The sequence below is a fragment of the Equus caballus genome, chromosome 8 (assembly GCF_041296265.1).
Source record: "Equus caballus isolate H_3958 breed thoroughbred chromosome 8, TB-T2T, whole genome shotgun sequence".
Classification (NCBI taxonomy): Eukaryota; Metazoa; Chordata; class Mammalia; order Perissodactyla; family Equidae; genus Equus; species Equus caballus.
The window spans coordinates 39,409,352-39,430,982 of record NC_091691.1 but is presented as its reverse complement, the minus strand read 5'-3'; the positions used below and the strand labels follow the sequence as shown (position 1 = coordinate 39,430,982).

At 42.4% G+C, this 21,631-nt stretch overlaps 1 protein-coding gene across 1 annotated transcript in view; it reads left to right on the top strand.

Annotated features, from left to right (window-relative positions):
- Positions 1–8,080, top strand: part of L3MBTL4 (L3MBTL histone methyl-lysine binding protein 4) — a 306,581-nt gene extending 298,501 nt beyond the window's left edge. The window contains 2 exon segments of the mRNA XM_070221201.1: positions 7,294–7,505; positions 7,984–8,080. Of these exon segments, the coding sequence (XP_070077302.1) occupies positions 7,294–7,505; positions 7,984–8,080 (309 nt within the window).
- The last annotated feature ends 13,551 nt before the right edge of the window (positions 8,081–21,631 follow it).

Below are 21,631 nucleotides of genomic sequence, written 5' to 3'. Positions count from 1 at the left end.
TTTTGAGAATTATTCAAAATGTACATGTTTAATAACTTATCTCGGTATACACTGGTGGCACCATTTTTAGTATCAAGTAGCTTTTTAAAAAAAATTTAGTGCCCTCATTTAATGGTTATTTTTTCTTTCATCCTGGAATTCATCCTTTTTGCAGCTTTTCAAGTACCAGGACCAAATTTTAATGTCAAACACTTTCATGGGCCACTGTTAATGGGGAGAAAACACCCCAAATGACCAAAACTATTATGCTTTTTGTGACATTTTCATATTAGTGTGCATTTTACTAATCACAAAGGGCTCCTTGTGTTAGCTGCCCTTCTCAGCAGGCTGGATTGTTGGAGAACAGAAGGTGGAAGGCGGCATCTGAGCCGAGATTGAAGAAGCTACTGTGGGAAGGTCAGAGGAGCAGCAGGTGTAAAGGTCCTGAGGTGAGACAGGGCCTGCAATGTTCCAAGGAGAGTCGGAGTCCAGTGTGGCTGGCTGTGATGAGCAAAGGTCTGTTCCAGAGGCTGGCAGATGCCGCAGGACTTGGAAGTCAAGGTAAGAAGACTGGCCTTGATCACAAGCACATTAGGAACTCAGGGAGAGGTGTGAGTAGGGGAGCGGCAGGCATGTGGCCTCAGTGTTACTAGGTCACCCTGACTGCTCTGAGGAGAAAGGTTGTGGGGGCAAGCAAGCCAGCTTTCAGGAGCCTTCGCCCACGTGCCACGGGGTTTGGCCTGGAGGAGGAGCAGCTAGGCGAGAGGAGGGCAGACTGGGCACATGGACCATGCGTGTGTCTGCCGCATCGCACAGGCGCCAAGCGTGCCCCGTCCCCATACCACATGCACGGCAACAAGCAGGATCCATTTGACATGTTTGGTTGTATGGATGGAAACAGGCTCCTTTCAGTAACACCAGGTGCCTCGTGAGAGCCGCTGCTTTCAAATGCTGACGGCGTGGCAGGAGACACGCTTCCTCTTTACATCGTTAGGTGAACTTTTAGAAGCATCACATGAACTGTTTTCGTCTGCAGGATATTGGAGGTAATTCCTTCACATCAGTGCCTGATGAGGCCTAATTAGTTCATGCTTACAGGGTGGTGAAAATGCCAACGATGACTCTGTCTAATTGTACTGTAAGCACTTAGCTCCGAAGCTTGCTGAGCATTCCTCTTTCATCCAATAGCTATTCTCAAGGGACGGTAAGAAGGCAGGAGAGGCATCTTCTAACTGCAATCACAGTCCATCTGTCACTCACTGCACATCATTTTCCAGAAAGGATTGGAATCAAGTCCCCGTAGAGAAGTCTTTGCTTATCTTCTTAGAAAACCACAAAAGATGGTCATTTTTACGAGAAGAATGGATGCCCACAGTAATACCACACTGTTTGATTTCATTAGAGAATAAACCCTTCTACATAACTATCTACCTTGAAGCATCAAATCACTATAATTTTAACTAGCTTTGATGGATATGTCTCTTAAATGTAGGGCATATTTCCCTACATATAGAGAGGTATACTGGTATGACTTAACCTTTTTTCCACATTCAGGGTCACGATTCGAAGGAGTACAGTTATGTGTCACTTAACGACAGGCATATGCCCTGAGAAATGCATTGTTACGTAATTTCATCCTTGTGCGAACATCATAGAATGTACTGAAGGGGAACAAAATTTGCCACCCCAAAATGTGTCTCTTTAACATGAGGATTCTTTTAGGCTGATTATTTTTAAGAAACAAAAGACTCAGGAAGGTTTTTTTGTTACCTCTTCCCCTAACCGCCTAAAAAAATCTGGATTAAAAAATCCTGTCTCCTCCAGAAGTGAGCTGTCACCTTTGCATCCCGTGAACTGGGTGGTAGACAGGGAGGAACCTAGAGAAGCCTGTCTGCTGGCTGCCCCTGTGTTCTTCTGTTTCTGTGAGACCAAACAAACACTTGTTTTCCGAACATTTTCCCCTTTTCACCTACCTGTGAGTTGCCTTCCTTCCCTTTGAAGCCCTGACTCCCCCAACCCCCAACATCTTCTTTTGTCTTTAGCTGAGGATGGTAGTTAACGGGAGGGCTTCAGCCATTTTGGCAAGTTACTCAGTTTTCCTGGATTTCTCTCATGTATTCACGTTATTAAACTTTTGTTTGTTTTTCTTCTGTTAATCTGTCTCATGTCAATTTAATTGTTAGACCAGCCAGAAGAGCCCAGAGGGTAGAGGAGAATTTCTCCCTCCCCCACAGCTCTTACACAAACCCAGATTGTAGAGCCTACTACACACCTAGGCTGTATGGTACTAATCTTATGGGACCACTGTCACATACGGGGTCCATTGTTAATCATTGTGCAGCACGTGACTGTAATACGTTGTGACGTAAATGAGTGATGCCTCCCGGAGCGATGGCATCCCTGAGCATGGATTACCACTAAACGCTCTGTCTCCTCTAGCCTTCTTCTGGGTTTTCTATCTTTTCTTCAACAGTCAAGCCATCCGTTGTCACGTATTGTAACTGTCATTATCTTTGCTCCAATGATTCCCCATTTGTTGTTTTTAATCTGATGTACTCTGGAGAGCTAAAGTTGTGAGAATTCTGTGTGAAGTAGTGAGGGGGTTCTAAGAGAGATGGGACAGCTCTGTTTTGAGTTAAAGTGCTTTGACTTGTATGATCTCTACGAAGATCATGTGGAAGAATTTGGAACACTAGCATCACTTTATAATGGAAAAAGGAAATGAAGAAGGCGTTTATCTTTACAACCCACTCTCACTGTATTAGTTTCCTGTTGCTGCTGCAACAAGTTGCCATAAACGTATTGGCTTGGAACAACACAAGTTCACCAGCCTACAGTTCCAGAGACCAGAACTTCGTCCGGCTCTCACTGACTAAGGTCAAGGTGTCAGCAGAGCTGTTCCTTCTGGAGGCTCCAGGGAAGAATGTGTTGCCAGACCTCTTCCAGCTTCTAGAACATGTCACTTTCCTTGACTCATAGCTTCCTTCCATCTTCTAATTTAGCGGTGAAGCATCTGCAAATCTCTCTCTGACTCTCACACTCTGCTTTCATCATCTACTCTCCTTTTCTGATGCTTTTAAGGAGCCTTATGATGACATTGGACCTATTTAGATAATCCAGGATAGTCTCCCCATCTCAATGTCCTTAACTTAGTCAAATCCGCCTTGTAAGGTGACATAATCACAGGTTCTGGAGGGGGTTGGGACGTGGACTTCTTTGCAGGGGGTGCATTATTTTGCCCACCACACTTGCCAAACGTGAGTCTCTTTAGTATTGTGTTGGACATGGAAACAGTTAGCTGTTTATAATTTTTCTTAAATTATCAAATTCCTTAAAGCTCAAAAGGACCTGACAATTTAAACCACTTAAGGAGACCGTAAGGCTTTATTTCCTTTGTGTTTAAGTCAGGAGGTTAGGATTTACCTACACTTCCTGTCAGGCGTAGGTGCTCAGAAAGCTCTCTCACAGCCTTGCAGGTCCATCAGGGAGGCGCAGGTCCACACATGTGGCCGCAGCGCTGCTTGGCATGGATCCCAGAGGCACACCCTTGACGTCACCGCAGAGAGAACTGGGTGCTGGGCACGGGCTCCTTCTCCCAGATGATGGGCTGGCTGGATGCACCTGTCTCCTACGTTCAAAATGTATCTAGCTCCTTGTCATTCCTACATGCAGTACAGAGAGAGAATGCGTATGCCTGTGTTAATAATCTGTGTTAATTGAATAATGAGATTCTTCTAAAAGTTGGCTAATTAAATAAAGAAGTATTTCAGTTTACTCTGAAAGGGGACAATGATTCAGTCACACAAATTTAGAGCTACACTTTCATTCATTCACACATTTGTGTGTTGGGAAATAGAGATAAACAAGAGAGCTGAAGTCTCTGCCCTTCCTGGGTATATATTCTCATTTGGAGAGGCAGACTCAAATAAGCAAAACAAAAAAGTTAAAAATGTGATTGGAGATCGTCATTAGGACCAGGGACTAAGACAGGGCTGGGCATGCTGACTAGTCGAACTTCAGGGAGATCCTCTCTAAGGCAGGACAGTTCCTCTGAGCCCTGAAAGATCTGACTGTTCTAGACAGAGGGAACAAATGCAAAGATCCTGAGGTAGAAAAGAGCTGAGCACATTGCAAGAAAGGGTCAGTTTGGCTGGAGCACAGCGGGTGATGGGGAAAGGGAAAGCTGCAATGGGACGCAGGTCAAACAGGGCCTGCGGGTTTCAGTCATATTGGAAGGCACACAGGGTATCGCTAAAGCTTCAGGCAGGTGAGCGGTAGGGAGAGACCGATGTTTTTCTAAGATCATGCTGGCTCCCGTGTGGAGATTAGATTGGATAAGAGCAAGAGTGGGAGCAGGAAGACCACTCAGAGAATTGGCACAGCCCCCCAGATAAGGTGGCCGGTGGTGCCCATAGAGAGGAACTGAGGGCACACAGCCGAGGTCGTGTTCTGAGGGTGAATTGACAGGAAGTGCTCCAAGATTCATGTGGTGGGTAGGGAAACTGAAGAGTTTAGGGTGATTTCTCCTTTTTGGCTTATTAACTGGATGGATCTTAGTGCCATTTACCAAGAAGAGGAAGATCAGAGGGAAAACAGGTTTGTGAGAGAAAATTAATATTCTCTTTTGGATGTTTATTATTAAGAAGCCTGTTAGCCACACAAGTTGAAATGTCAAGGAGAGTGTTGGACATGGAGTCTTCAGCACAGGAGGAAACCAAACATAAATTGTACCTGCCACAGTGTGGTCCCCTGTGTCAGTGCCTCCTTCCCAGCCATCACTCGGCCCACGGGAGTTGCTAATGAACTTATCCCACTTCTGGGTGACCCAGGTTTGCTACTTAATGAGGGAATATCCCTGAGTGATAAGAATCTATCTGAATTTTAGACCTCAGAATGTGCAGCAGTCACCAGCATTAATGAATCCCCGAATCTGTCACTGGGTACTTTAGGGGAGGGAAGCTTTCCATTTTCCCTTGCAGGTTCTTTGGCTGGTCTAATGAGGCTGACATAAGGCAGATTAACAGGAGAAAAACAAACTTAATTTCACACATATGGGAGCTCACAGAAAGAGGAGACAAAAAGAGATCAATGCTGGCAGCTTTCATACCTTTTAGACAAAGAAACAATTATTCGTGAAGATTTGACAAAACAAAAGAGTTTGCGCTTGAGGTAGCAAATTAATGAAGAAATAATAAAGGTTATACAGCCTTCCCAGCCTTGACTTCTCTACGTCTGTCCATAAGGATGGGTTTTTACCCTCCAGGTACAGCGAGGGTGCCTTCCCATGGGAATTCAATTCTTGCTTTCAGGGGCACAAAGGAGGGTCAGAGTGTCCTTCTGGCACCAGGACTGTTTCTTAAGTGACTTTACTTCAAAATAATCAATATGCCAAAGTGGCACATCATGTGGTGGCATATCCTGCCCCCTCAGTGCTTGTGTAGGCTTAGAGTGCAACCAGGGCAGACTACCCAGTGCCGAGCACACAGAAGTGCGTGGGGCTTCATGAAGGAACGGTTCCCTTTCCTTTCTTTATTTTTTATTGGGGTGAGAATAGGATTAGCAAGTGTGAGTCTAATTTTCCCTCACGAAAAAACAACTTATTTGTGGGTCTGCAGGCTAACCCGGCGCTTCTCAGACTTTGGTGTTCTGTAAGTCACTAGGGACCTCGTTAAAATACACATTGTCATTCTGTCACCTGGAGCAGGGCTTGAGACGCTGCCTGTCTGACAAGCTCCCAGTTGTTCCGAAGCCACTGGCTCTCAGATGACACTTCAAGTAGTAGGGTAGCATACTCATCCTACTGCCCTCCTGTCTAATCAGGCAACCTTTCATGGAACAGACAGGGTTAAGTGGGCAGGGCTTCTACAGCCAAGCGTGACCGGAGAGATGGCTGTCTCCAGGGGACTTCTACAGCAATTTTTACTTTTTATTTTATCATTTGACATTCGATATTTATTGGCTTATATTATTAGTTATCATTCTATTCTATTCTGTCTTATTTTTCAAACAAAACTAAATGTGCCTGGAGATCAAGGACAAAGGTCTACAATTTTTGTTTTTGTTGAGGAGGATTGGCCCTGAGCTAACATTCGTGCCAATCTTCCTCCCCTTTATATGTGAGACGCCTGCCACAGCACGGCTGACGAGTGGTATAGGTTTGCACCTGTGATCCGAACCTGCAAACCCAGGCCACCGAAGTGGAACATGCCGAACTTAACCGGTATGCCACGGGGCCAGCCCCTACAATTTTTTATTGTATAACTAGCCCCCAACTCCATTTCTATACCTTGTACAAGGTAAGTGCCCAAGAAATATTTGTTGACTGACTAATGAATTTCCCTACCAGGGACAACGAACCCATTAGCATTAGTCAGACTTACACAGAGATGGCAATATGACTTTTGTCGTGAAGCTTAAAATTGAAATTAGATAGATTTGTAGTTATATTTAAGTGCACTAAAGAGACAACGTGTACATCTCTGTTAATAATCTGGGTTAACTGCATAATAGTGTTCTTCGAAAAGTTGGATAATTGAATAAAGACGTATTGCAGAGCACCTGGACCTTTAATTGCTTCTTAATTATGAAAGGATTACATAAAACTGTACATCCATATTAAAAACAAACTAACCAGTAATCATGAGCATTATCTGAAATAATAACATAGCAGTGAGTAGCTGCTTGAAGCGAATTATCAGGATTATTTTCATTTTTTTAAATTTTTATTTATTTATTTATTTGAGGAAGATTAGCCCTGAGCTAACATCCGCTGCCAATCCTCCTCTCTTTGCTGAGGAAGACTGGCCCTGAGCTAACATCCGTGCCCATCTTCCTCTCCTTATATGTGGGACGCCTACTACAGCATGGCTGACCAAATGGTACTGATGAGGATTTTAGGCTGGTTAATTTTAAAACTGCAGATGAGAAGCAGGCTCCGAGGAGTGGAATTTGCTCGCCCTTTGATGAGAGACAGTTGCATTTGTGAAGGAAATCTCCATGCCTCCCTCTCTGCCCCAGGAGGAAGGGGGGATGACCTTATCTATGGAAATTCTTAATGGGGAAGGCAAGAACTTAAGTTGTTTACTGTCTGGCAACCTCATGTAACTGACCGCCCCCCCCCCCCCCAAAAATCCTCCTTTGTCTTTAGCTGAAGATAATATTTAAGCGGTGACTTCTGCCATTTACTCAATCCTGTTTGATTCTTATCTAAAAGTTGTGGGACCGCCCAGTGACCGGACCCTACTGGCACTGGTACCATTTTAACTTTTTTTGTCTTGTAAAGAGATAACTCACATACCTATGCCTTAAATTTAGGCTTACTCTCCACCCATGTTTGCAGCAGAAGCGGCAGCCGCAACATACCGGCAGCAGCTCTGCCTGCCCATGGGTCCTGTCCCCATGCCAGTGGTGGCAGCAGCAGCTCCCCATGCCAGCAGCATCTCTGACTGCCCGTGGGTGCTGTCCTCACGCAGCAGCTCTGCCTGCCCATGGGTCCTGTCCCCATGGCAGCAGCAGCAGCTTTGCCCGTGGGTCCTGTTCCCATGCTATTCCACACTATTTTCTAAATAAAAGAGCACTACTGCCAGATCTTGAGAGTCCAAGAAATCTTTTTCGACTCCTCGGCTCACCGACCCCACATCAGTACCATGTCCGCACCCAGGATCCGAACTGGTGAACCCTAGGCTTTGAAGCGGAATGTGCGAGCTTAACTGCTGTGCCACGGGGCCGGCCGCACTAGGATCATTTTCATGATTGCTCTTTAATTAATTGCTCCATAATCTGAAAGCTTCTTGACCTCTCAGTTTGAGTGGCTGCGTAATATTTTACCTCCTTCCCCAGAACTCACTTCCAGCTGAACAGGGTGTTAGGTGTACCACGACAATGCAAAGAGCACTTAGTTATGTAGGAAAACAACCTATGTGTGGTTGCCATTTGGTATTCAGTACTGAATTACGTACTGCAATTAATCTGAAGACCATTGTCTGAATGACCGCCGTCTCCCAGGGGCCAGCACTTCCCCTCTGTGCTCTCTGGGAACAAAGCTCCTGTCACGGCCGCCAGAGCAGGGCGGCTCCAGAACTCCGAGGATGGCCAGCTCTGATCTCTGTCCTGCAGCGAGGCTCAGAGACGCCGCCCCAGCTGGCAGCTCGGTCCCAGTGGCAGCCAAGAGGAAGTGTAACCACAGCTGACTTTTCTTTTCATTTTTCAGAAGTGTCAATTACCCAGTCAGTCATTCTTTAAAAAACACTTTTTAAGCATCTATTCTGGGTAAACTGCTGTGCTTGGCTTTAGAGAGAGATAAAGGACAGAATCTCCCTTGTTAAGAGCTCATAGTCCATTCAAGTGGAACTCTGAGAGGACTGGGGCATCATCTGGCTTGCTCACGCTGTATCCTTGAATCCGAGAGAGTGCTTGGTTTATAACAGGTTTTCAAAAAATGCTACTTAACTGAAGGATGGACGGACGACTTCAGTGGGGAGCACAGATACGTAAATGATTAACTTCTGGTTAAGAGAGTACTTTATATAAAATTATACACCAAAGCTACAATTTACAGAGCCCTCACTAGCCGTGTGTCAGGCACAGTCCTACAAACTCTGCACATTATCTCTATTAATCTTCGCAGTCACCTCTGAGTAGCTGTGTTTCTCATATTGATGTGGATTAAGGCTGCCTCAGCTAGAGAAGCCCAAGGTGACCTGGCCTACATGCCAAACTATATGACCCAGTGGATTTTTTTTATGGTATGAATTAGGGCTGCCCCAGGGAGAGAAGCCCAGGGCATCCTCACCTACATGCTGATCTATATGGCCAGATTCATATCTAAAGTTATATGACCGTACAATAACCTAACCCCATCTGCACTGAAATCATTTAATGACTTTTTACATCATCTTTTCTTTTTCCAGTAAAAATAAGTCACGTACCCATGCCTTATAAAATTAGCCCTAACCCTCAACTCAGGGCAGCAGCAGGAGCTCTGACTGCCCATGGGTCCTGTCCCCATGCAGCAGCAGGAGCTCTGACTGCCCACGGGTCCTGTCCCCATGCAGCAGCAGGAGCTCTGACTGCCCATGGGTCCTGTCCCCATGCAGCAGCAGCAGGAGCTCTGACTGCCCATGGGTCCTGTCCCCATGCAGCAGAAGCTCTGACTGCCCATGGGTCCTGTCCCCATGCTATTCCACACTATTCTCTAAATAAAAAGAGCACTACTGCCAGATCTTGAGAGTCCAAGAAGTCTTTCTTTCGACTCCTTGGCTCACCGACCCCGCATCATTTCCATCGCACATGTGAGGAACGGCAAAGGAGAGGCCCCGCATCGTGCGTAAGCTCACACTGTTTGCAGGAAGCAAGTTTCAGTCAGCTGACTCTGGACCTCTTAACTACTGCGCTCTACTGCTCCCTCTCCCAACTTTCACAATAGCCGGGAGCCTGCAAATTGTGGGTCCAAATTTTAAAAGGAAAAAAACAGTGAGGAGTAATTTTCTGCCATGGGACATGCTAAACTCAACAGCAAACACCATCTTTATCTTGTTGGGAGATCACTCTATTTTCCTCGGGGTTTTCATACGGTCTGAGCCCAGAAAGAAGCAGGAAGCAGACCTTAGCTGACTCATTTGTTGTTTAGAAGAGTCAAATGACAGAGCTTTCCTTGGAGAGGACTCTCATTTTCCTTCGGAGGCAACAGTCAGGTGGGACTGTTGAAGACAAGCTGCAGTAGCAAACCTCAGCCACATCAGACCTTAATCTGGAGAATCTGCTATTGACAGCGCAATTGGAGAGTGGGGCAAAAAAGTCAAGATTTTTTAAAAAGTGATATTTTTCAATGCAATAATTTCCAAATAATACTGCAACATATAATTCTATGTTAATTGACAAAAGGAAGCAAGCATATGCACCACAAATATTTGAAATGGGTCACAGACATAACTTCGGAAGATTTACTCTTCGGATTACTTACCTACCCCTGAGCCTGGGAGGTGACGGGACAGCTGCGAGCAAGTTGGGCAAAGTCTGTGTGGAGAGCAGAAGTTGGGACGTTGAACAGGCAGAGAAACCCAGAGTACCAAGCCCTTGGCATGTCAGGGAGACAAAGCTTACAAAGAGAGGCGGACGACATCCAAAACAAACTTCACCTCCTTTAAAGTTTTGCTGAAGGCTAATCACCATTTGTTTCTGAATCTTTTTTGTCTACACTTCTAAACAAATTCTAAGGCATTTGCCACCTTCTGTTGGCTGCCACAGATTCCCTGCCTGGAGTGGAATGATACATGTTGAGAAGTGTGTCTCTCAACATTGTGTGATAGGCCAGGACCGCATGTGCCAAGGAGCAGAAGGGGTATTTAGCAAAACCAGTTTGAAGCAGTGGGTCTTAAAATCAATCTGAGCTCAGCTGCATGCACCAGACCAGGGTCTGCAAACGTTTTCTGTAAAAGGCCAGAGAGGAAATATTTTAAGTTTTGTGAGCCAAGAGGCAAAATTGAGTGTATTAGGTAGCTACTTCTATAACAAGGGAGGAAATTCAAATTCTACAATTTTATCGATGAAATTCAATCTATAATATCGAGTTTAATTTTTTGTAATACAGATCTACTAATGATAAGAATGCAATTCTTTTTGCAGGGGACAAAATTTCACTTAATTGGGGTTCACAGTTAGTGTTTCATGTCATGGACTCGATTACAAAGGCCCTTCAGCAAGACCATCATTAGCCTGCAGGCCTGGCAAAAACTGGTGGCAACACAGACCTGGCCCTAGGCTAGACCTGGGGACTTGTCAGTAATGCAAATGAGAAGGCTCCACTCCAGGCCCACTGAATCAGAAATTCTGGGGGTGGGGCCAGCTACCTGTGTTTTAACAAGCCTTACAGGAGATTCTGATGCCTCCTAACATTTGAGAACCACTGTTTTGAAGTAACTGTTAAAGGACCAGAATTAGCCCCATCCACCCTGTTACCTCCATGCCAACAGCCATTTTTCAATCCTATCCTTCAGCCTACCTTCCCATTGCCATTATGTTAATGTTTGGGTGTATATTTTTGTTTTAAAATAAGCTTTTGGGTCTTAGGCATCTCATTTAAGAAATATGGCCCACCCATGTCTACTCCGAGATTTCTAAGCACACAAGCAGGATCTCCTCTGGGAAGAGGCTCAGAGGCTGTGAGCAGAAAGCACTTTTGACAATGCCGGAAGGAGAAACTCCCAGACACTCTGTTTTCAGCAGGTAGCCCTGGAGATCGGTAATGGGAGTTCTGATCTCTTCAACTGCGACCTCAGAGCTGCCTCTGGCCAGTGGAAAATAAGTGCAGCTACAGCATATGTGCTGTTTCTTGATTGAATTGGTGGTCTTGGCGCTATAATCATTTCACACAATTCGTAAATAATATTTTTATAGCAAACTCAGAGGGAAGACATATAGAGACTGTCACCTGGGGTTAATTCTCACTCTGACTCTTTTTCTTTCTAAAATGCTGCCTCAATTTCTCCATGTGTACAATGGAAATAATCAAACCCCACTGACAGGGTTGTCTTAAAAATAAACTTAGTTTATGAAGGTCTCTGCAGTTGACAAATGCTGAGAATTATTATTGGATATTATTGTCCTAACAAACTGACAAGATCATGTTTATGCTGACAAAAAGAGCACAGAGAACCTGTTATTCCTGCAATCTCTCTCCTGTGGCTAAATGACTGCTTCATTGTCCATCTGGCACCCTTTAGGTATACTGAATTTTTTGCTAAAATTGCAAATAGTTCTTTAGCGCCATTGGTCAAGATGCCTCTGCAAACATTTAAAGTAGGTTCTCTACCAGCCTAGGAAGTCATAAAGAGCCAGACGCACGTGGACAAGCAGTGAGATTCTAACCTCCCGGTTTTAGAATTATGGGGATGCACGAAAGGGGAAAACTTCCCCTGCCACTCTTCATTCTCTTGGCTGCTCTAATAATTAAACTGACACAGACAGATTAACAGGAGAAAAAAACTCAAAGTTAATTTCATACCTACAGAGGTCCCATAGATATGGGAACCAAGAAGTGACCAAAGCAGGCTGTTTATATACCTTTTAGATAAAGAAACAATAAATTTGTGAAGAACTGACAAGACAGAAAAACTTAGGCTTGGGCACTAATTAATGAAGGAACTAAGCGGAGTTTGTTTGCATAGCCTTCTGGGCCCTGAACTCCCTACATCTGGAGATACGATGTCTCCCTGCCTCCTGGTGCAGGCAGGGGACCTGTCGCATGGCAGATTTATCTCCTGTGGTCAGGGACATGAAGGAGGCTCACAGTGTTTTTCTTGCATTGGCTGTTTTTTACATAACTTTAATTCAAAATAATCAATATGCCAAAATGGCATATTTTGGGACGGTCTGCCCTGAGCCTCATCAGTTGTAAAGCTAAGAAGGCTGTAGATGTTAGAAGGGAACTCTGTATTCTCCTACTTTTAAATTTTTGCCTAAGGCAAGCAAAGTCCTCAATGGGTTTTGCCCTCTGAGGGAGCTCAGAATCCTGTTCCTTATCAGGAATCCTCTTTGAGCTTAAGCTTCAGTGCGCTGGGGACAAAGGTGAGACCTACACCCCAGCAGCATGCAACGCTGCTGGATTGACTGAAGGCACTTTTAAAAGGAGACAGAAGCAGATGAGGTGGGGGAGAGTTTGGAAATGTATCCCGAGGCAAATATTCAGCTCTGCATCTGCTTTAAAAACCAGTGTCACAAGAGGACAACTTAACTAGCGCTGAAACACAGGAGGAAGTAACAGGAAAGTCGTTAGTGGTTGGAAGAAAGCAAACTTTATAAGGAACTCCATAGAGTCAAGAGGGCTATATCAAATACTTTTAAAAAAATGAAAATAAAATATACATAGGGGTGAATCCATAACTGTCTCAGAAACTTTTACCTTGATAGATGACACTGTTGGTTGTTATTTATGATCCCTACTTCACGCTGTGCTTGGTACTTAGGTCGTTTGGATAGTGAATATATTTTTCTTATCTTCTTTTGTTATGAAACCAAGAATCTTAGAAGGAAAAGTACCTCAGTCTATCCCCAGAAAGAATCCAGGTGGCTTTTAGATGTAGCTTGTTGAGGTCACGCTCTCAGGTGCTAAACGGTCCTGAGAGCTGCCCAGCCCTGAGCACTGACCAGCCAGAGGTAAGCGATGCTTTTGTCCTAATTTGCTTCTTCACTTGCTTTCAAGTGGTGCTAGAAGCACTGGTTAGAACTTCTAGAAAAATGCTTTTGCTAAACTTACTTCCTTTCCAAAAGTAAGTTCTGGGCACAGGATAAGGGAGCTTTGCTTCTTTCCCAGCTTCAGAATCCTAAATGACTTTAGCTAAACTACAAAGTTTTATGTGCTTCCATTTCTTCCTTTTTCTTTTACATTTTTAAAAGCCTTTTTATTTTGAAATAAGTAGAAATCACAGGAAGTTGCAAAGAAATATATAGAGAGACCCTGTGAATCCTTCACCCAGTTTCCCCCCAATGTTAACATCTTGCATCACTGTATTATGATATTAAAACCAGGAAACTAAGATTGATACCATCCACAGAGCTTACTCCAAGCTCACCAGCTGTCTATGTACTTACTTGTGAGTGTGTGTAGTTCTTCTGTTGCCATTTTATTACACATGTAGCTTCATGCATCCACTACCACAATCAAGATACTTGACGCTACCATCACCAGAAGGTTCCTCTATGCTCCTCCTTTATGGCCATCCGTCCCCAAGCCCCACCACCTCTAACCCCTGGAAACCACTAATCTGTTCTCCATTTCCATAATTATGTCCAAATCTCCATTTGTAAATGGGTCTGGCATTTCACATTTCATAGTTAGTTCAAGAATTCCTTCACAAGAGTTGTTCTCAGCAATGTTTTTTTTCACTATAGTAATTACAAAAAGTATCTATGGCCACTTTGGAAATGTTGGGTAAAAAAGAAAAATACGCAAAGAAAAGAAAGGAAGAAAACATTACCTATGAAGTCCCATCACTGAAGAGATAAGTGCCATGCAATTTTTATCTGTTTCTGTACAGTCTCCTTGACTCTAGGATCCATCAAATAGAAAACTGAAGTTCTGAGAAATCAGGGCTTGTTGAGGCAAAATTGTGGACGTAGAATTTCCTATGAGTTAAGGAATGCTTTTGGATGCATGTTACCAAATCCAACTAATAAAGGCTTAATCCTCTTGGGGGTTTTGTTTCTCACATACAAGCAATCGGCAGGGCAGGACCAGGCACTGGTCCAGGGACACCCCAGGGATGCAGGCTCTTTTCTGTGCTCTAATATCCTGAGCAAGTCGAACACCATCCCCAGTCTTACAGGTACCCTTTCTTCCAAAACGTAAAAGCTTCCTCAGAAACCATCCCGGTCACATAGCCACTCCCTGTTGCAAAGCAGACAAGATGAACAGCTGGTTTCCCAGCATCTCCCAGAGAAAATAGCAAGAGAGAGGTTTAGCAGCAACTTTTAGAGAGCCAAACAGCAGTATCTGTCGCACACTTCTATCACTTTCCAAAATCATTGATATTTGAACTTTAAATACATATTTACACGTATTTTTTTAATTCTAACCTGCTTTTTTTACTCACTGTGTGATGAACATTTCATTTAAAAATGTTATGAAGTTACTCTGCAGCAGGGGTCAGCAAACTATGACCTGCAAGGTATAGCCATCCCACTGCCTGTTTTTGCAAAGAAAATCTCAGTGACGCATGGCCACACGCATTCATGCACACACTGTCTATGGCTGCTTTCGTGCTGCGAGGGCAGACTTGAGCACCCTACAGAGAGCACGTGGCTGGCGAGGCCGAAAGTAGTTACTATTTGGCCCTTGACAGGAAAGGTTTGCCAGCCCTACGTCCACAGGGCTTTCTAAAGGATGCTGTTTAAAGGATGATGATTTTCAATACAGTGAATAGACAGCCCCTAAATTATCTAACCAGTTCTTTACTTTTCAATACTGAAATTGTTCTAGTTTTCACCAGTAAAAAAAAAACATTGATGAGTATCCATGTACATAATGTTTTGCATGTATCTCTATTTTCACAGGAAGAGAAGGAGTATAGTTTGGTAGTTAAAAACCTACTTCAGAACTGTTAAGAGGAGTATATGAGGTAATACACGCATGGTGCTTAGAAAAAGGTCTGGCACATAGTAAGTGCTACTTGTATTAGCTATAAGTGTGGCTGTTGTTACTGAGGTTTTTTGGTCATTATTATCATGAGGAGTAAGTTAAATCTCTAAAAATGGAATTATTCAAAGAGTATGCAGATTTCAAAACATTACATTACATTGTATGCAAATATGTTTTGCTTATTTCTGAGCAATGGTGAATATTATCTTTTAGAAAAAAGTGGGGCTTTTTGCCATTTTGATAGGTGAATCACTGTATTGAAATAGAATTATTGTTCTCCAATTTCCTATTCTTTCATTATTAATGAAATCAATCATTTTATTGTCTACTTAATATTTGAGTTTCTTACTTTATGAATTGCCTGTTTTTTCCCTTCTATCCATTATTTCTAGTTAAGATCATTTCTCAGGTGTTGGAAACATTTTTATATATTAAGGATATCAGCTCTGGTGCCTATATTGAAAATTTTTCCCTTTGTTTTTTATTCTATTTATTTATTTATTTATTTATTTGAGGAAGATTAGCCCTTAGCTCCCATCTGTCGCCAATCCTCCTTGTTTTGCTGAGGAAGAATGGCCCTGAGCTAACATCCGTGCCCACCTTCCTCTATTTTATGTGGGACATCTGCCACAGCATGGCTTGACAAGCAATGCATAAGTCTGCACCCAGGATCTGAACTGGCGAACCCTGGGCTGCTGAAGTGGAACGTGCGAACTTAACCGCTGTGCCACCGGGCTGGACTCCCTTTGTTTTTGAATTGTCTTTTTCAAACTAAAGAGCTAAAAATTTTATGTAGTGCAAACTATCAATTTTTTTCCTTTATGACTTTGGTCTTTGATTCCTGGTTGAAAAGAGTCTCACTATCCTATGAGCCAATATATATTCACTTGCATTTTCTTTAAGTTTTTAATGGTCTAATTTTTAAACTTTTAAATGTTTAATCCATCTGGAATTCATTCTGGAGTATAGTGAAAAGGAGAGAACTAATTTTTTTTAACTGAATAGCTAACCTAGCAAGATTTATTAAAAAATCTTGACCTGCTGAGAAAAAGTATCACCTTTGACATGTTAAAGTCTCTTTTATTGATTTACCCATCTATATATTTTTTGATTATCTATACTCTTTTAATTATTAGAACTTGAATGATTTGCTCTAATTATTATAATTATATGAGACATTTGTATCTGCATATCTTTTTTTTCTTAACCAGTTTTCTAAACTTTTTACCTTTAAATAATTATACATTCACAGGAAGTTGCAAAGACAGTACAGAGAGGTCCCATGTACCTTTCACAGAGTATTTCCCAGTGGCTACATCTTACATAACTATAACACAATATCAAAACCAGGAAACTGAAGTTTGTACAATGTGTCTGTAGAATTCTGTTATTTTCTCACATGTAGATTTCTGTAACTGCCCCTGCAATCAAGTTGCAAAACTATTCCATCAGCACAAAGATCTCCCTTGTTCTACCACTTTGCAGCTACACCCAGCTCCCTCCGTCCCCACTACCCCACCTCTGACCACCGTCTGTAACCCCTAACAACCACTTATCTGCTCTCTATCTCTATATTTTTGGCCTTTATAGAGTGTTATAGAAATGGAATTATACAATATGAACCTTTTGAGATTGGCTTTTTTCACTTGGCATAATGCCCTATCAATAGTTTGTTCCTTTTTAATATTGAGTAATATTCCATGATACGAATGTACCACAATTGGTGTAACCATTCACCTATTGAGGGACATTTTGGTTGTTTCCAATTTTTGGCTATTACCTATAAAGTTGCCATAAACAACTGTGTACAGGATTTTGTGTTGATATAAGTTTTTATTTCTCTGGGATAAATGCCCAGATGTGTACATGTTGGATTATATGGTAAAAGTATGCTAATTTTTTAAAAGCCCCTAAATTATTTTAAGAGTGACTACACCATTCTGCATTCCCAGCAGCAATGTATAAGACACCCTGTTTCTCCTCATCACCAGCATTTAGTACTGTCATTTCTTTTTTTTTAATTTCAGCTGTTCTAGAAGAAATGCAGTGATAGCTCATCATGGTCTTAACTTGCATCTTCCTAATGGCTAGTGATGTTGAACATCTTGTCGTGGCTTATTTTTATCCATACATCTTCCCTGTTGAAATGTCTGCTCGTGTCTGTTACCCATTTTCTAATTGGATTGTTTGGTTTTCTCAACTGTTGAATAATAAGAGTTCTTTCTATATTATAGATGTGAATCCTTTGTCAGATACGAGGTTTACAAATATTTTCTCCCAGCCTGTAGCTTATCTTTTCACTGAGCAAAAGATTTTAATTTTGATGATGTCCAATTTATCGATCTTTTTCTTATATACATTGTGCATATTAAGAACTCTTCACCAAGCCCAAATCTGTCCCACAGATTTTTTTCCTATGTTTTCTTCTAAACATTTTATAATTTTACATTTTACGTTAAAATCTAATATACTTTACTTTACATCTTATTTAAGGTATGAAATTTTGATCCAAGTTTGTTTGTTTGTTTGTTTGTTTGTTAGTTATCAATATGGACTCATGGGTTCTTATTTTATTCAACTTCTGTTATTACTCATTTTATGTATACCCTTTCATCCAGAAATTCTCCTTCTAAGACTTTTCCCAAAGGAAATAATGTCTTGTTGCTACTATTTTTTTCAAAAATGCCTTCACTCCTCACCCCTCCCTATTCTTACATAAAAACTTTAGAATATTCTATTTTGCTTTATGGAGATATAATTTACACAGCATAAAATTCATCCATCTTAGGTATACAATTTAATGAATTTTATTATATTTGCAGAGCTGCGCAACCATCACCACAGTCTCATTTCAGAACATTTCTATCACCCCCGAAAGAAACCTTGTGCTCATTTGCAGTCAGTCCTCAATCCCACCGCAGCCCTAGGTGACACAAGTCTACTTTCTGTCTCTATAGATTTGTCTTTTCTAGATTTTTCATATAAATGAAGTGATGTCTTCCAACGTGTGATCTTTTGCATCTGGTTTCTTTTACTGAGCGTAACGTTTTTGAAATCATCCTGTTGCGGCATGTAAGTCCTTCATTCCTTTTTATTACTGAATGCTATTTCACTGGAGGGATGCACCACATTTTGGTTATCCATTCACAAGTTGATGGGCCTTTGAGTTTTTTCCACTTTTTAGCTATTATGAATAATGCTGCTATGAACATTCAAGTACAAGTTTTATGTGGAAATATGTTTTCATGTCTCTTGAGTGGATCCCTAGAATAACGTTGATACATTATAAAGAAAAACCCAGTCAGATTTTTATTGGAATTGCATTAAGCTAAGGGAATCATTGGCATATTTACAATATTACGTCTTCACATCCAGAAAAATAGTGTATTCCTGCATTTATTCAAAGGTTAGAACCTCCTTCCAACTCTTCTACTTACATAGGCTCCTCAGTTAATGAGATGCTGTCTAATATTTCCAATTCATTTCTATATACTTCCTTTTTGCCCGCAAATCTGTTCACTGTCTTGTACATAGAAGGTATATGATAGATACTTGCCAGTCGCCTGCTTTGGTTATAAAGATGCAGCAGTAAACAAGACCGAGTAGCTGCTCTCTTTGGGCCTACTTTATGGTTGAATGAAGGGACAATCTGCCTGAAAGCTTAAAACAGCTGATAGCGTGGCAGAGCAGTGACAGTAGTGAGTGAGTGAGAATGAGAAATGGACGAATTAGCGTTCCTAGTAGGGCCGGGGCCATCTTTCCAATCCAGAAGTTCTCAGAGATGAAAAAGACCCCCACTTTTTAGACTAGCATGCATCTAAGGTTCTGTCCCAATTCCTCAGGCCCACAGCGCTGGGAAGAGGGACGATGACAGTGAACGGGTCTGTGCAGTCTTTCATAACTGTAGGACAGGAGGGGAGGATGGGTGACTCACTCTCAGAAATGTAATCACCTGCGATAAAGCCAATGAGGCTTCCATTTACAACCTCATCAGCTTGTCAAAGCCTGTAATCCCTGTAAATTCTGCAGGCATATTATTTATATCGTGCGGGCTATTGGCCCATGTGATTGACAGCAAAACTCTAAAAAATGTTGGTGCATTTGTTTGGAGAGTGTGAGAAAGGTGGTAGCCAGGAAGAAACCTCTCACTCTGAGAATCAGTCTGGAGGGAGAAAAATCCCAAGGAGGAGAGTGGATGGTAGTGGTGGCTAAGAGGAGAAGGCAGGTGGCATTCCTGGGGCCTGCTGAGACTGTGAAAATGAAAGTCCAGAGAAGCTGTATCGATGAGGAAGGGCCTCTGGCAGAGGCAGCAGGAGAGCTTCCCTCCAGAGGCGCAGGGCTGATGATCCTTCTACCTGAGAAGCTGCTTGGAAGAAGCTTGGAAGACTCAGAGAATCCTGCAAACAACTAGTCCATCGTTATCAGTCTCAAACTGAGATACTGTGACGAAACAGTGTTAGATCATCTATGGAAAGAAAACTCCGAATACAATGCCAAAGATAGATATACATGGAGGCATGAGCTTATCACCTGATTTATGCAGAGAAATATTTTTTCAAAAATGGACTCAACTCTTTCTCTCTCTTTTTTTTTTTTAAAGATTGGCACCTGCTCTAACATCTGTTGCCAATCTTTTTCTCCTTTTCTTCTTCTCACCAAAGCCCCCCCAGTACATAGTTGTATATTCTAGTTGTGAGTGCCTCTGGTTGTGCTATGTGGGATGCCACCTCAGCATGGCCTGATGAGTGGTGCCATGTCCGCGCCCAGAATCCGAACCAGTGAAACCCTGGGCCACTGCAGTGGAGCATGTGAACTTAACCACGAGGCCACGAGGCCGGTCCCTTTCTCTGTCTTAAAAGAATACAAGCCCCTAGGTACTTGTCCCTCTGAGAATAGTGAGGTCTTGATTACAAATAAGCAGAAGAGAAATTCCCCTGGTGATCCGGAACCTTCTGCGAGTTCACTAATGATCAGAAGGGAGTAAACAGTATCCTAACTAATGGCGACACAAAATGAAAGAGGTGTCATAGACACCCAGAAGGGTAGAGAAATGTTGCAAAGGATTTACTTGGATAAAGAAATTTTTGCACTAGCTAAAAAAATGAGATTCAGCTGGGGGAAAGTGCCAGCTAATACCTCTGGGGTATTGTCCAGAGACAATAACGAGCTAGAGAAGCCTGAAAAGCAGCGTTGCTGGAAGAGGCCAGAAGGGGCAGAGAATAAAGCAGGTGGGTGTTGGCAGTGTGATCCTGAAGGTCAGTATGTTAAGTGCCAAAGCCAAAAATAATGGCCGATGACAGAGATTCTTAGTTATCTAACCATCATAATAGCTAAGATCATGTTTTAAAAATTATGTTCTTGAATAATACTGGTGTTCCATAACTAGGTCGCAGTGTCCCATGGCTCAAATAGATGATTGTGTTCTTTTCCAATTTTTAGGGAAAAAATGTATCAGACAAAGGTTTATACTTTTCAGGTTTTCTTCCATAAATATTCCCTAAATTTGATGCTTACTATATTTCTATGTAAGAATCTAACGTTAGATCGTTTGTGATTCAATCCAAAATCATATATGAATTTATTTTAAGTGGGTATCTCCAAATGTTCCAAGAAGCACTCCGAAATTTTCAAACATCCCACCTTCTGAAGAAGTTTCAGAATCACTAACCCCAGTGAGGGCCAAGTCCAGAGCAGTATGAAGACAAACCCAAGAGCTTCTCTGTTTGGGGACATTGTAATTTTACTGTGTTTTGTATAAACCAATGTTGTGTTCCACAAGAGAAGTAGAAAACATTGTGGCCTAATGAACATTACATAAAAGACCTGTCCCGTTTCCACAGCTTTAAGTGAGAATGTGAAGGCTCAGCAGACAGGAAGGAATCTTTGAAAGCCACATAGTACTCACTGTCTTCAAATCACACCATTCAATACCAACTATTCAACATTAAGCATCATTTAAATAGTGTGTTAATATGAATTGTGTCCAAGAGGTTATGCAGTATGCCGTTGAGATTTTATGGCTGCAAACGCAAAGAGGGAGTCAAATGATCTAGTTTGACTTTCTGCATCCTTTAAATAAATAAGACATTTCCAGGTCTCCACTTCATCTTGTGAGGTGAAGGATCATCCAGGAAGAGAGTACCAATGTTATCATTTCTACGTGGTTTAGAACCCATCTCACTCAGAGACGGAGAGACTAGCTGACTTTTTGATGCCTCTCTACACGCCAGTAGCGAGAGGCACAGATAATCGGAGAGTTAGTTCCATTGACGGCGTCCTGGGGCTGCATAACTTCCTCCCAGTTGAGAAGCCTGACTCCTTGCCCCGCCCTGACCATCACCCCTCGTCTGTGCCCTCAGCTTTAGCAGACTCCTGGAGAAATCCCTTTGAAGCCTACAACGGGAAACTGCAGATAGTCTCTGAGTTCTAGCCCTTCTGAAGTAAGCCGTCAAATCCAGGTCCCGATGTGTAAGCTCTTAAAGTGACCACTGCAAATTACCGCCTTTTCTAATTTTCCTC